This window comes from Pteronotus mesoamericanus, unplaced genomic scaffold (assembly GCF_021234165.1).
Source record: "Pteronotus mesoamericanus isolate MK-2021 breed Mesoamerican mustached bat unplaced genomic scaffold, CSHL_Meso_final contig_25, whole genome shotgun sequence".
Classification (NCBI taxonomy): domain Eukaryota; kingdom Metazoa; phylum Chordata; class Mammalia; order Chiroptera; family Mormoopidae; genus Pteronotus; species Pteronotus mesoamericanus.
Genome location: NW_026555105.1, coordinates 40512991 through 40527844, shown reverse-complemented (window position 1 = coordinate 40527844; position 14854 = coordinate 40512991). Strand labels below are relative to the sequence as shown.

The window sequence follows — 14854 nt, the reverse complement described above, 5'->3', positions numbered from 1 at the left end:
GCAGCACAGGGTTACAGCACCAGGAAAATTAAGTCCCGTAACTTCTGGCTGTAAAAAGCAGTAGGGGTTGCGATGGCGGAAGAAACTGCCAATCTCTCAAGAGAGTTAGTTTAAAGGACCTGCACAGTCCTAGAATGTATGCAAACCCACCCACTCTGGGAACCATCACCAAGGTGGTGGATGGAAGGGCACCAGTTGCATATGAGAAGTGGGTGAAGTTACTGAAAACAGGGCAAGTGCTGAGCAAGCCTCCATCAGCCAGGCAGTGTTATTGTCTCCTCACTGACCCCTCCTCCAAATGCAAAGCCACAAAGTGGTGAAGCGGGTTGCCCCTCCCTGGTGAATACCCAATTGTCCACCCCATACAGCTTAATAGGTGCACTAAGACAGGAGTCAATGCAGCTCTACCTAATACACCGAAACAAATACAGGGAGGCTGCCAAATTCAGGAGTCAAGGAAATCTGGTCCAAATGATAGAACAGGGAAAAAAAAATAGAAAAAGAAGTAAATGAAATGGAGGTAGCCAACCTATGAGATGCAGAGTTCAAAACACTGGTGATAAGGATGCTTAGAGAACTCATTGAGTACAGCCACAAAATAAAGGAAGAAATGAAGGATACACTATGTGAAATAAATAAAAATCTATGGGGAACGAACAGTGAAGAGAAGGAAGCCAGGGTACAAATCAACAATTTAACACAAGGAAGGAATAAACATTTAACCAGAACTGAAAGAAGAAACAAGAATTCAAAAAAACGAGGAAAGAATAAGACGACTCTGGGACATCTCCAAAAGTGCCAACACCCAAAGCATAAGGATGCCAAAAGGATAAGAGAAAGGGCAGGAAATTTTTATCCGAAAATATTGCGAAAGAAAACTTCTCTAATTTGGTGAAGGAAATAGACATACAAGTGAAGGAACCAGAGTGTTCTAAACAAGTTGGACCTCAAGAGGACCACACTAAGACACATCATAATTAAAATGGCAAAGTTAAAAGATAAAGAGAGAATCTTAAAAGCAGCAAGAGAAAAGCAGAGTTACCTACAAAGGAGTTCCCATAAGACTGTCAGCTCAGAAGAAACTGTGCAGGCAAGAACTATTCAAAGTGATGAAAAGCAAGGACCTACAACCAAGATTGCTCTATTCAGCAAAGCTCTCATTTAGAATGCAAGGGCAGATAAAATGCTTCCCAGATAAGGCAAAGTTAAATCATTACCAAGCCAATATCATATGAAATGTTATAGGAACTTATCTAAGAAAAAGAAAATCAGAACTATGAACATTAAAATGACAACAAACTCGAAACTATCAACTGAATCTAAAAAACAAAACAAGCTAAGCAAACAACTAGAACAGGAACAGAATCATAGATATGGAGATCATTTGGAGGGTTATCAGTGGGGAGGGAGAAGGGGGAGAATAGGGGAAAAGGTACATGGATTATGAAGTATAACTGGTAGGTACAAAATAGGGGGATGTTAAGAATAGTATAGGAAATGGAGAAGCTAAAGAACTTACATGCATGGATATGAACTAAGTGGGGGGGATTGCTAGAGGAAAGGGGGTAGTGGGCAGAGGGGGCAAAAGGGGAAAAATTGGGACAACTATAATAGCATAATATAATATACTTAAAAGAAAGACATGACATTTTCTTTGTGTGTGTGTGTGAACAGTGAGCTCGAGCTATATATTGATGATCACTCAGGAAGTCCAATGGTTACTGAGCACTTGTTATTGAGAAAAGCCACCCACACCTCAGTGAGGAGTTCACAGCTACAGATGAAAACAGAAATAGCTACAGGGCCACAGCTTTTGGTCAGGAAACTTTCAGAAAGTTAAAATTTAAACCTTGATAATCTAGTAGTAGACATCAGCCAGGTGAAAGAGTGCAGCAGTAGCATTCCAGCAAAAGAGCAGGAATAAAAGTCAGTATACAGGTCAGAGCATGCTGTATGAGGAAATGACATGTGGGCATCGAAAAAGAATTCTGGCCCAAATGAAAGAACAGGCGGAAAAAAAAAAAAAAAACAGAAAAAGAACTAAATGAAACCGAGATAGCCAACCTATCAGATGCAGATTTCAAAACACATGGAGCTGGGGCAACTGGCTGGGAGGGTGCTGCAGAGTGCAGGACACTCAGTGCTTGAGGAGGTGTAGGCAACAGGAACTCCTGAGTGGCAACAACAGAGGGAAAACAGGCTAGGGGGTTGGACACTCATGCTTGGCTTTACGGAGGAGAAATTTGGAAAACAGCAGACATGGGGGATGTCTTAATGTTAGTAACACAATGACTCTCAACTTCACACTCTATATCATTTTTTTGAAAGAAAAAGATATCCACAGCCCGTTAACAAATTACCAAGTTAATGTGACTTTGAGGTTTTATCAGTTGAATGAGTGTCCTGCTGAGAACAGGATCTATAGTATTGGGGACAATGAGGAAAGTCTTCAGCAGGAAATGCTCTTCCATTTTTAGGATTTTGTTATAAGCCTGAAAATATCTAACTTACGAGAATTTGTGGTCTCCAGACTCAGAATTCTACAATTTTTAGTGATTTTGACTGCTAGTCAAAAATATTAAAATGTCTCACATAGTAACTTCGGCTAGAATTTTCCTCAAAATAGACATGTTTCTGAAAAGTGGAGGGTTAAAAATAATCCAAAAAGAATAAATCCCAATGAGTGTGCCAACAAATAGCCATAAATACTAATTTTAAGTTTTAGAGGCAGACCAAAGTCTGAGACAGTCTAATTCAACAAAGTCTGAGCGCCCCCTGATGGTTAACCAGGGGCCCTGCAGCAGGTGCCATTTTTTCAGCTGTCTGGGGTCAGTTTGTTAACTCCTTCCCTTCAGATAATCAAACAATTGTTCTTTTGTGCTCTTTGTAGAAAAAGTACAGTATATTAGTTTATGATGAAAAGCATGTGGATTATTTAAGAAGATGCTAATTCTGTAAAATTCAAGGAGCATGCAGATTTGCTAAGCCAGAGATGGAGATGGGGTCTTTTATATGAGAACCTAAAGGACATCCAGGAAAACTTCATTTTTCTTTCTTTGTGATCTTCACATCATCCCAGGGGGAAATGACCTGGCAAGAAGAAAGATATCACGGCCCCAGCAGAACATCAGCTGCAGCCTGGCGCCCTCCGCTGGCCACTGCCATAGCTGCAGAGCTGGCACAGAATGCCACCCATGCAGGCCCTCCCAGGGTGCCTGTGATGGCTGGGTAACCTCAGCTATCTTTCCCCCAGGCAATTATGTTGTAAACACACATCGCTTTCTTTTGTAGAACATTATCTCGATCCAGCCAGTAAACTGAAGTTACATGACAGGTTGTTAAAATATACTCTCCATTGAATAAATGTATCCGGGAGAGTGAAAACCGCTTCCTGGGGAAGGTAAAGCAAAACAATGTTTTCAGAGGAGAGGAAGCTCTGGCATGCACCCCTGAACAAAAGGGAACAAGTGGTCTTTACTCGGAGAACAGCTTCCTATTAGGACTCACTCCTTCGTACATTATGCCTTTCATCCCCACTCAGCCACAAAATGATTTTGCTGAAGCAAATACAATGGTAGAAAAAGATTTACCCTGAAAGAATCTTTAATAATAAACTGTTGCCAATCTGCCTGCTTGCCTGTGATTTATAATACAATAAACATCGGATTCTATTACGGCTCATACACTGAAGCTGCTGCTCTGAAAAAACAGAATATGAAAGCATCCGGACCCTACCACATCACAATGAAATGAGCATGTATAAATGTGCTAAGAGTATCTCTTTGCATCTTTTATAGCCTGTGTGTATTAATCTGTACCGCTTATTAAGAAAGTCATTGCTATGCAAAGCAGCACCCAATCCCTTTCTCTGGCTTTTCAACAGAGTACACTGTTTAGCCAATAGGATGGACCCTCTGGCCCTCATTCTGCATTCATTGCAGGCAACATTTGCACAATGTATCTCTCAAAGGCAGCTGAAAAGAAGGCCTTAATACTCATGTAAACAACTGCAAACCAATTACTTAATGAATCAGGCCCACACATAATGAGGTGCAGACAAAGAGCTATAAATGTAGTTTTGCACCCAAGCCGCTGCTTTAAAGTAAAATCCCTCAGCTGTAGTTTGGGCTTAACTAGCACATCATAATTATTGTCTCTGGGACATCAGAGGAAACCATTTTTTTTTCTTTTTCTTTTTTTTTTTTAAAGTCTAGCAGGTTTTTTTGTTTTTTTTGTTTTTTTTTTTTTTTAAGGTTGCTCATCAGCTCACTGACAAAATAGAGCAAAGAAGAATTTTTAAAAGCGCTACAGCAGCACCGCACTGTTATGTTTATTCTCAAGTACTGGTTTTGAGACCACTTGTAAAGGCAATAAAGCACGAGGAGTGACTGCAGTAAGTGGGATCTTTAAATGTAAGCCTCTAAGAAACTTCAGTGAATCCAGGCACAAACAGCAAAACTGGAGCTCTCCAAAGCCCAGGGTAGTGTTTTAACAACACCAAACCCAGCAGAAGAACAAAACCAGATAAATTCAAACCCACTTACTTGGCGCCTAGACTTTTTCCTCGCTGGATTAGAATCAAGGCTTCCTGAAGACTTTTTTTTCTTAAAGGGGATGACGTAATTACTTGTAATTTATTTAAGAAATTAATTTCATGCACAAACAACAGTAATAACAAAAGGCTCCTGCCTCAAATTGAATAAGAAAAAAGTTGGATTTTATAATGAAATATAGGTGGTGTAAACCATGAAATGATCAAGCTGAGAAAAAATGTTCTACAGAATCCAACTGCTTTCTGAATGTATTTAAAAATTGCCTGAAGATAAATAAAGGTTAAGAAAACTGCGTTTCTCTTCATGCCTCTAAAATGTAATAAAGACAAACATTTCTAACCATCTTTAAAAACTAAATGTATGCATTATTATGCCAAATGGTAACATTAAGCTCTAAAAAATACCTGTAGAATATATTGTCTTTTAAAATTTATTTTAGAAGAGCTAGAACTTGCATTTATAGTATAATCATAAAAATAATACTTTAATACTCTTCCTGACCCATAATTTATCTTTCAGTTTCTTCAAAACCATGGATGAAAACCCAGGTATTAAATAATTTCTGATAATTAAATAATTCCCTAAAACTGAACTTTCCATGTTTCTAAAAGCAAGAATTCAATCTCAGAAAATTGCTATTATTTTAATATATCCCAGGTCCTAAAAATATTGTAATGTTTTCCAAAATATAAATAAAAAATTTTAAAAATGCTGTATTTCTGAATCAAATCTATCTTATAGGATACTAGAAATGTGACGTTTCTGTTTTAAAATTTCAATGGAGTAAGCAGTTAATTCATATGAAATGCAATCATCTAAAAGACTTTTTAAAATGAGAAATGTTACTAACAAAAGGAAACTTGTCCTGTTTTAAATGATATTTATCCCAAATCAGGAAAAGTAGGTATTTCATCAGACAATTACTTCTTTTCCCATCTATAAATTCTTCCTAAGTGACTCAATGTCACAGCATGATTAGTATTTAATGTTGATGACAAATTCAGCATACAACTGAAGTATCAGAAAAGGAAGGTATAATCTAGCCCAAATACTTACTAAAAAAGAAAAGTACAAAAACAAATATCCAGCAATTGTTAGCATATATATCAGCTGTCTCAAAAAAAAAAAAAACAAAAAACAAAACAAAACAAACCAGGCCACTTTATTTCCTTTAAGGTCTGATGTTTTCTCTTTGCCCTTTTCCATTGTGTGGTCTCTAAGCAGCCCTACTGCGAGCAGCTGTAGACACTAATTTGTGGTTCACTGAGGTGTCAATTGAGTCTTAAACCAAGGAAACAACAGCTGCAAAACAATACTTGGCTCTGGTGCAAATATTTTCAAATGTAGACTAAAGTTTCAACTGTTATTTTAGATAAACAAAACCCTAAACCATAATGTTCTATCAAGTCAGACAACAAAATATGTAGCTAAAGTCTGATTGTGTACTGACTTTTCTCATCTTGTTGCCACTATTCAGAAAAGCTTTTATGACTTTACCTTGACAAAGGACTTCCTTCACTAGATGAAAAACTGGCTTCTGAAGTAATTTTGTTAGTTGTCTTTGCCTTCAGTGTACCACTGCCAATGTTCAAACCTGTAACAAGCACAAACAAGAGAAGGAGTGTTAGCTTCCATGCAGCAATGGCTGCAATAAAGAAAGAAGGGACCTCTCAATAACTCTGATAAAACAAATATCAACAGAGGAAGATGCTGTTCAAGCCACAGGAGACAAGGAACTTCTGAGGCAAGGAATAACATGTTGATATTATTTACTTATTTATTTATTCTTCATCTGAGGATATGTTTATTGATTTTATAGGGACAAGGAGAGGAAGAGAGAGAACAAGAGTGGGAGCAGCGGGGGGAGAGAGAGAGAGAACATTTACTGGTTGCCTCCTGTATGTGTTCCAAATGGAGACTGGATCCCTAACCTAGGTATGTGCCCTGCCTGGGAATCAAACCTGCAACCTTTTGGTGTATGGGATCATGCTTCAATTAACTGAGACATCTGGCCAGTGCTCAAAGAACACCATTTTAAATGGCCAAGATGCACATGTGAACACACTGGCCTCAACTATGGCATCAAGTCAAGATAATGGGTGCTAGGAACCCAGGTCTCAATAATAGCTGACACTCCTGGATGATGGTTGCTCACAGAGAAATGGGGTACAGAGCAAGGGGTCCCCGAAGTCCCCACAGCCCTTGGTTGAGGGGAGGGAGAGTGGATGATATGGCATAAGATATTTTTCGTAACAATGGCAAGTGGATAGCTGTGTTGTTCCTGAAGGGAAGCATACTACCAACCGGGTAAAAGATCTACATGGCTTTCAGAACATATAGTGCTGAATATGAGGTCATGTAGGAAGCTCTGGGTCAGCATTTTAAAATAGGAGCTGGTGTGCCATGAGGGAGAGAGAGTAGAGGGGAGTCACAATGTAGTGGCCATGTGGTTTTAAAGGGTGTAGAATGGCTCCTGCCAGTCTGCCATAAGGCCTGATGTATAAGGAGGTGCCACACAGTTTTGGATTTAAAGCCGGCGTAAGAAGGAGGAGACCCACTGGGAAACCTGGCTGGAGAACACAGCTGCATGGCTGGCGGTGCTGGGAATTGTGAGGACGTGCCTAACCAAACACAGATTTAGTGGGAGATGCCTGGAATGTGAGCCATGGACTTCTGCTTTTCTGAGAGATGGTATTTCTGATTGGTGTATTTTGAAACTGGCCTGGGTTAGCAAAGGGGGGCAGGATTACATGTTTTGGGGTGTTTTAAAGGGAGTGGGATTTAAGAGTAAAAATCTGTCCTCACTCTGAATCTGTATAACCTTTAAACAACCCCTTTCCTTTTTCACCAGACTCTTGCACTGGGAGTCACACTTCCTGGTGGAGGGCAATCAAACCCCACAGCTGTTCCAGAATAGCTCAGGCAGAGTTCTGTAACAACACCACTCACCTTTAAGTCCCTCTGCCAAATCTTCTATTTTTCCATTTTGCAGAGGAGACTGAATCTCCACTGAAAAACATCAAGGCCACTCTTTAACCAGCCTGTAAATGTTGATTGGGAAGATGCACAATCCACCTCTTTCCCTGGAGCTGGGGGAAGCCCATGGTGCCCCCAGCCTGCAGGGAAGTTCCTGACCTGTGTGTCCTGGAGTCCTCAGCCTTGAGTGTGACTTTTACAAGTTTGCTGCTTAACTGGCAATTGCCCAAGATCAGAGATAGACAGTGCATGGGCATCTCAGCAAAAGTCATTTGCTGAGTTTCTAACCTGTAATCTACTTGCCTGCATATAACCTCTGCAGCAGAATGATTCTCTTAATAATGTATCCATGTTCGACCTGAACAGGGCCTGCATTTGCTTCATAGAACCAGGCCATTTCAGATATGAAAACAAAGGCACAAAGTTTAAGTGGCTTTTTTTTTAGCGATAGGTTCAGAGACAAAGACCTAAGACATCTGATGCAGAAAGTAACTGAAACACACACTGCTTCTTCAATAGTTAGATTTGGTGTTGGCTCTTGAGTTCAGAGTGCACATCCCCACCACTACGTGGAACATCTCATGTTTGTGGCATCCAAATAACCACCATCACCAAGCACAGCCAGCCCTCCCTGGAGTCTTTTCACTAACAGGCACAGTGCTTGGTATTTAACCTGCAGTGAGTCACTGAATTTTCAAAACAACCAAAATGAATTAATTTTTCAGCAACCAATTCTAACACCAGTATTATCTAGGGAATATCTAGGGAATAGCTCAGAGGATTCCGCAGGATCAGAATAAGAACGAGAATGAAAAAGTAATGCACGATCAAATGTAAAATACTAAAGCCAGTATCTAACTACAATGACAGCCAACTCCATTAGAAGCACTTCTAAGATCCCAATGATGGAAAATGAAGAATCTTGCAAAACACGTAATGTAATTTTGAATGTGGAGTGAGAAAACTTAATCTAGGAGTATTTTACTATAAAACCTATAAAATATCACTTCATTTATGAATTAACAAAAATATGTTAATTAATATTAATAGTACTATAATCTTGATACACATCTAATGGATTACAACTAATATCAAATTTACTCATCCTTTGAACATGTCCAATTAACTATCCAAAGTACACTTACCAAAACAAATTTGTGGAGTCACCTTTCAAACTATGTATGTCTGCTAACCAGCTATAATGCTTGGAACTGCTCTCTTGGGGCCTCATTTGTAACATGAGGGATTTGGATACATACTTTCTAAGATCCCGCTGGGCTCTAATTCTGTGACTCAGATGTAAAGAAGGTGATGAAAAGCAAACATTTAAGGGCTCACAAGTGCTTCTATCTCTCCAAAGTGATGAAGACTTCCATTAGGGGCAGAGGCCCTGTTTTATACCTCAACAAACAACAACATCTCATGTTTGTGGCATCCAAATAGCCACCATCACCAAGTATGGCCAGACCTCCCTGGAGGCTTTTCACTAACAGGCACGGGGCTTTGTATTTATCCTGCAGTGACACCCTGAATTCTCAAAACAACTGAAATGAATTAATTTTTCAGCAACCAATTCTAACACTGATATTATCTAGGAAATAGCTCTTCAAAGACAAGTCTGGTGCACCATTAGTATGTCCCTTAAAAAAATGTTTATCCAGTGAACACATCTTTGTGATAGCTCGGAAATCTGAGTATAGACAGGGCATTATGTGATATTAAGAAATCATTGTTCATTCTGATAGGTGAAATTATGGCATGGTATTTTATGTAAATAATGTTGACACATACTCACTCCCCTTTGTATTAATTCATTTACTTTCACAAAGGGAACTGAAGTGACATACTCAAAAAAGGGTGTAATAAAATAAAAACCACTTTGCAGAGGAGACTGAATCTCCTGAATCTCCAGTCTCCTCTGCAAATAATAAAACACAATAAAAAATATAAGAAAACAGAGAAAATTACACTTAAACACCTTGGATTGAAAAAACTACATGTAAGCTTAAAATAAATTTTTACCCCACCCCCACCCCCAAAATTCTGGTGAGGGAGGATAGCCTAAGACGATGGTCCTCATTGATGATTAAGAAATTGTAGGATATGCCCTGGCAGGTGTAGCTCAGTTGGTTGGGTGTTGTTCCGCAAACCAAAAGGTTGACGATGTAATTCCCAGTCAGGGCACATGTCTGGGTTGTCGGCTCTCTGCTCTGTACCCCATCGCGGCACTTGCAGAAGACAATCAATGTTTTTCTCTCATATCAATGTTTCTCTCCCTCTTTCTTCCTACCTTCCTCTCTCTCTAAAATTTAAAAAAAAAAATTTAAAGAAGAAGGAATTGGAAGATGTAGGAAGGAAAGTAACTTGGGGTATCTTCTGTGGTATTTAGTGATAAGTCACTATCATGATACACAAAGGTAGAATCCAAGCCTTGAGGAGCCAGCACATATGCAGGAGGGAAGAGTTTTCCAAACTCGCAATTGATTAATAATTGAAAAAGTACTGGCTCATTCTGACCCAGTAACAATTTGTTAGAAAGCGAACTCCAGAAACCTTCGAATAACCACCCTTCCCTGAACACAGCACTGGTCACTGCCCTGGGTCTCCTAGACACTGATTTCAAGTGCTGAATCTGCCCTTGCTTACCTGACAGTTGTGATGCAGAAGCATCCTTTTGGAATCTGTCTTCAGCTGGATTTGTATTATACTCAAGGGTAGACTGCTTCAGCAACTGGTAGGCTTTTGTTTCTACAGATTACAAAAAAGGCAAAGATAACCAGATAGCTGTATGCAAAAGAAAGAGGTTGGACCTTTATATCATACAGAAAAATCAACTCAAAAATGACTAAACACTTAAATATAAAACTTAAAATTATTAAATTCTTAGAAGATACCATAGGATAAAAGCTTCAGGATTGTCAATTTGGCAATGATTTCTTGGATGACCAAAAGCAGTCAATAAAATACGAAACAGACAAATAGGACTACATCAAACTTAAAAATTTTGTGTGTTAAAGGAAACAACAGAGTGAAAAGGAAAACTACACAATGGGAGAAAATAATTAAAATCAAATATTTGATAAGAGGTTAATATCCAGAACATATAAAGAACTTTTATATAATTTGACATCAACAAAAAACAAATAACCTTATTAAAAAATGGGCAAAGGACTTGAATAGACATTTCTCTGAAGAATATATATAAATGGCCAATAAGCACATTAAAAGATGATCAAAATCACATTATGGAAATGTAGATGAAAACTACAATGAGATATCACCTCATACCCATCAGGATGGACAGTATAAAGAAAAAATAAAACCAGAAAATAACAAGTGTTGTTGAGGATGTGAGTTAAGTTGGAACCCTTGTGAGCTATTAGTTGGAATGTTAAATGGTACAGCCACTATGGAAAATAATATGGAGCTTCCTCAACAAATCAAAAATAGATTTACCATATGATCCAGTAATCCCACTTCTGGTTATATATTCACAAACATTGAAAACAGGGTCTCAAAGAGTTATCGGCACACTTTTGTTCGTTACAGCATTATTCACTACAGCCAAGAGGTGGAAGCAACCCAAACATCCATCAATAGTTGAATGGATAAAGAAAATTTGGCATATATATACAATTGAATATTATGCAACCTTAAAAAGAAGGAAATTCTATCACATACTACAGCATGACTAAACCTTGAGGACATTATGCTAAGTGAAATAAGCCAAATACTGTATGATTCCACTCATATGAAGTATCAAAAGTGGTGAAAATCATAGAAACAGAAAGTGGAAAGTGATTACTAAAGGCTGGGTGAGAAGAGGGTGGGGTATTAGTGTTTAGTGGGTAAAGTACTTCAATATTGCAAGATGAAATAGTTCTAGAGATCAGCTGCACAACAACATGAATATATTTAACACTAATTACTATATACTTAAAAATGGTTAAGATGGTAAATTTAATGTTACATATTGTTTCCATAATTAAAAGAAAGTAGTGAACAGTTATCCCTATTTGTCCATGACAATTCAGGTTTATGTCTGTTGTCCCAGTGTAATTATTAATGGAATCCATTTCTGTTATCAAAGTTTCCTAATTTAAATAATAAATGATATGGTTACCCTACTTAAGAGACATAAGAGGTCTGTCCATTAGGTATCCAGCTATGTAATATGAAAAAAAGACATTCATTGAGGGAGATACAAGAAACACTGTATGTAAGACAATGATGCCTCAGTTGCCTCCAAAGTAGGCATCTTGGGACCTCACATAGTTTTCCCAATCTCCATCAGCTGCCCCACTGTATTTTCCTGTATCTCATCAACGGTCTGAAATCTCTTCCCTTTCAAAGATGATTTTAGTTTTGGAAAAAGCCCAAAGTTGCAGGGCACCAAATCTGGGCTGTACCTGGGTGATCTGATGTTTTGCCAAAACACTCTGCACAAGATGTGATGCATGAGCAGGCACATTGTTGTGATGAAGCTGCTGATCACCAGTTGCCCATAGCTGTGGGCCTTCTGAATCATAAGAATAGTTTCCAGGGAGGGATGTTCAAGCTTAACACAAAATGTGATACAGATTCATTGTTCTGCTTGGTCAGTCATTTTGAATACAATGGCCACACAGTACCCATGCTCACTCAATGGCATCTACCGCCCCAATGACAAGTACAGTGAAGTCGTCATTTTTCACCCATGTGCATTCCACGCCACTCACCTTGGCTGACAGGTTATACTGATGTTACACAAACTGTTATTATATTAACAATGGCTGGACTTTTTCTGGACAGCCCTCCCATATAAACCAAATGCAATACAATGGCATAGTTGGGCATAGTGGGCATAGTTGGCATAGATGGATTTAAAGAAATGGTAACAAATATTTGAACACTGTATATTTGATATTTATAAATTATTATTAATTGTTTTAGGTGTGAAAAATTACACAGAAATACTAAATTTTCTACTATTTAGTGAGAAGTTTCTTAAATTCTTCCTACTTTTCAAATGCATGCAAATTATGTTTTGAACTTCCTCTCTTAGATACTCTGAAAACAAACAAAAAACAATTTAGTTGAACCCAGTTTTCAAGACTCAAAGACAAGTTGTATGTTTATCTAAAGTGGCCAAATTGTAGTCTTATTTTGAGTGGGTCTGTAGATAGGTTCAGCTATGGTAAAATGGTATCTCTCCACTCCTGGCCTTGCAGAAGCCACTACAGGAATGAACCAGAAGAAACAGTACTAGAAAACTTGGTCCATCCTCTGTTTACTTCAAAGCACTCCCTGCTCTGCCTTGGGCTCTCACATTTTAGTGCAGGTGTCCTAGGCTGGGTGAATGGTAGGAGCATCATGAAGAATAGTAATAGAAACAGGATGAGCTCAGAGACCCAGAGCTGAGAACCAAGAGAGCACATGCAGGAAACAAAGCCAGGTGCACTAAAGCAATCAGCAACAGCCAGAACCTGGCTCAGATCCACAGGACACCCTTAGCCCTGCAGAGCTTCTAAGAGCATGTATTATTGTAAATTAAGGTTGAGAAGATTGTTGGAAAAAAGCAATAAATGAAGATCACATATGTAAAGCACCCAAGTAACACAACATTGCCTGTTACCTCAAGTCTCAAGGATATCTGGATAAAATGGAGGATGGAGAATTAGAGTTTTAGCACAGACATAACAAAACAGCACCCATGTTCACATCTTCATTGTGGTTATAAAAGGTTCCTGCTGTTGTTAGCACCAGGGGCTGGCAATCACCTTTCTGCTTTTGCTGACTCAATTTAAGAACTTAACCACAAAGGCCTTATTACTGGATTAAAACTACCATCACAATGAAGAATAAAAATATAGTTTATCTTACTGAGAATCAATCAAGATAATAAGTATTTAAAATGTACATGTTTTGGAGTATTAAATGCCATGTAATTAAAATATGTATGGACAGGGAGCCTAATTTTGAAAATAATAAATTCTAAGGTAATACTTTTTAACATTATTGGATTGTAAAGTCAGTTTCGCTCACTGAAACTAGTATTTAGAAAAAGTTAATAAACAAAACACCTGATGCAGTACATGCAGAGGGGAAAATATTATGTTGTACAACTTCTGTCAGTGTGTGTTGAGTATTGGCCTGGATATAAAGTGTTTCTTGCTGTAGGTTAGTCCCACTGTCCCAGAGTGGTTCCAATAGGGTGGCATCATAACACTCTCCAACTAATCCTAATATCCATTTTACTTCAGATTTGTTGTAAGATAACTTGGGAAGGTATTAATAAAATCAAAGAGAGTGTCTGATTTCTAAAAAGGTACAGAAACACTATAGAAGAGGTGAAAATGTTGTTTTATTTTTATTTTATGAAGGTCAACCAAAAAGTTACTCAGCTTTTAGTATACAAGTCCTGATTTTAATGACTCTATGCTATTTTTGTATTCAATTCAACTTACTTGCTCAAGGAAAAGTAGCAAAGATAGAAATTCAAAAAAAAAAAAAGAAAAAGAAAAAAAGACTTGCTTACTGATAAACATTCCTGGTGGCTGGAAGCCAGAGTTGGGATTCCTCTTGTCTACTGTTCTAGGGTAAACCATTTGACTTTAGTGAGCTGCCTCTCATGCTTCTCAGAATCAGGAAAACATGTACTATATGGGGGAACCCCAAAAACCCTGGAATTTATTTATAAAAAATTTTGTATTTATTCTTACATGTTTAAACTTCAGTCACCTTCAAAGTACTCTCCATTTGATGCAATATACCTATGGGGATGTTTTTTCCACTGTTCAAAACAGTTTCTGGATTTGTCAATTTTGATGCCTTTTAGTGCTTCTGCTGTTTTTTGTTTCACATCTTCTACATCAGGAAGACTTTTTTCATCCAGGAAAACAAACAAAAAAAGTCACTTGGGGCGAGATGGGGTAGACGGGGGAGACTGGGGCATGGGGGTCATGCTGCTTTTTGGTCAAAAACTGCTAAACACTCAGCACTGTGTGGGTGCTTGTAAATCCATCATGAAATGAGCAAATGTGTTGAGCCTTCCAAAAAAAATTCATTGAAGCCAAACACTCCCTCTCACAACCAGCCAGCTGGTACACTGATACATATGGGTTCCCCCAGAACACTCATCAAGTTGGGTGCAGCCTGTACTACAAGGGGCCTGCCCGCATCCAGAAGAAAATTGTGTTTTGGAGGGTTTCCCCCTCGTATTTATTTTCAGGAGAGAATTTTTTTGTGAAAAATATCAAGCTAGTAGTTGCAACATTTCAGATTTAGGGGGATTAAGTATTTTGTCCAAATACAAAACAGAACTGATGTTGCTGGTCTGAGTCTAG

The 14854-nt window shown here is 38.4% G+C and overlaps 1 protein-coding gene across 2 annotated transcripts in view; it reads right to left on the bottom strand.

The window, feature by feature from the left end:
* KIZ (kizuna centrosomal protein) overlaps positions 1-14854 on the bottom strand; it is a 163407-nt gene that overhangs the window by 19110 nt on the left and 129443 nt on the right. For both annotated transcript variants that reach the window (XM_054574142.1, XM_054574140.1), the window contains 2 exons: positions 10176-10277; positions 6051-6147 (listed from right to left, as the gene is read on the bottom strand). In XM_054574142.1, coding sequence (XP_054430117.1) covers positions 6051-6147; positions 10176-10277 — 199 coding nt within the window. The remainder of the gene's footprint in view (positions 1-6050; positions 6148-10175; positions 10278-14854) is intronic.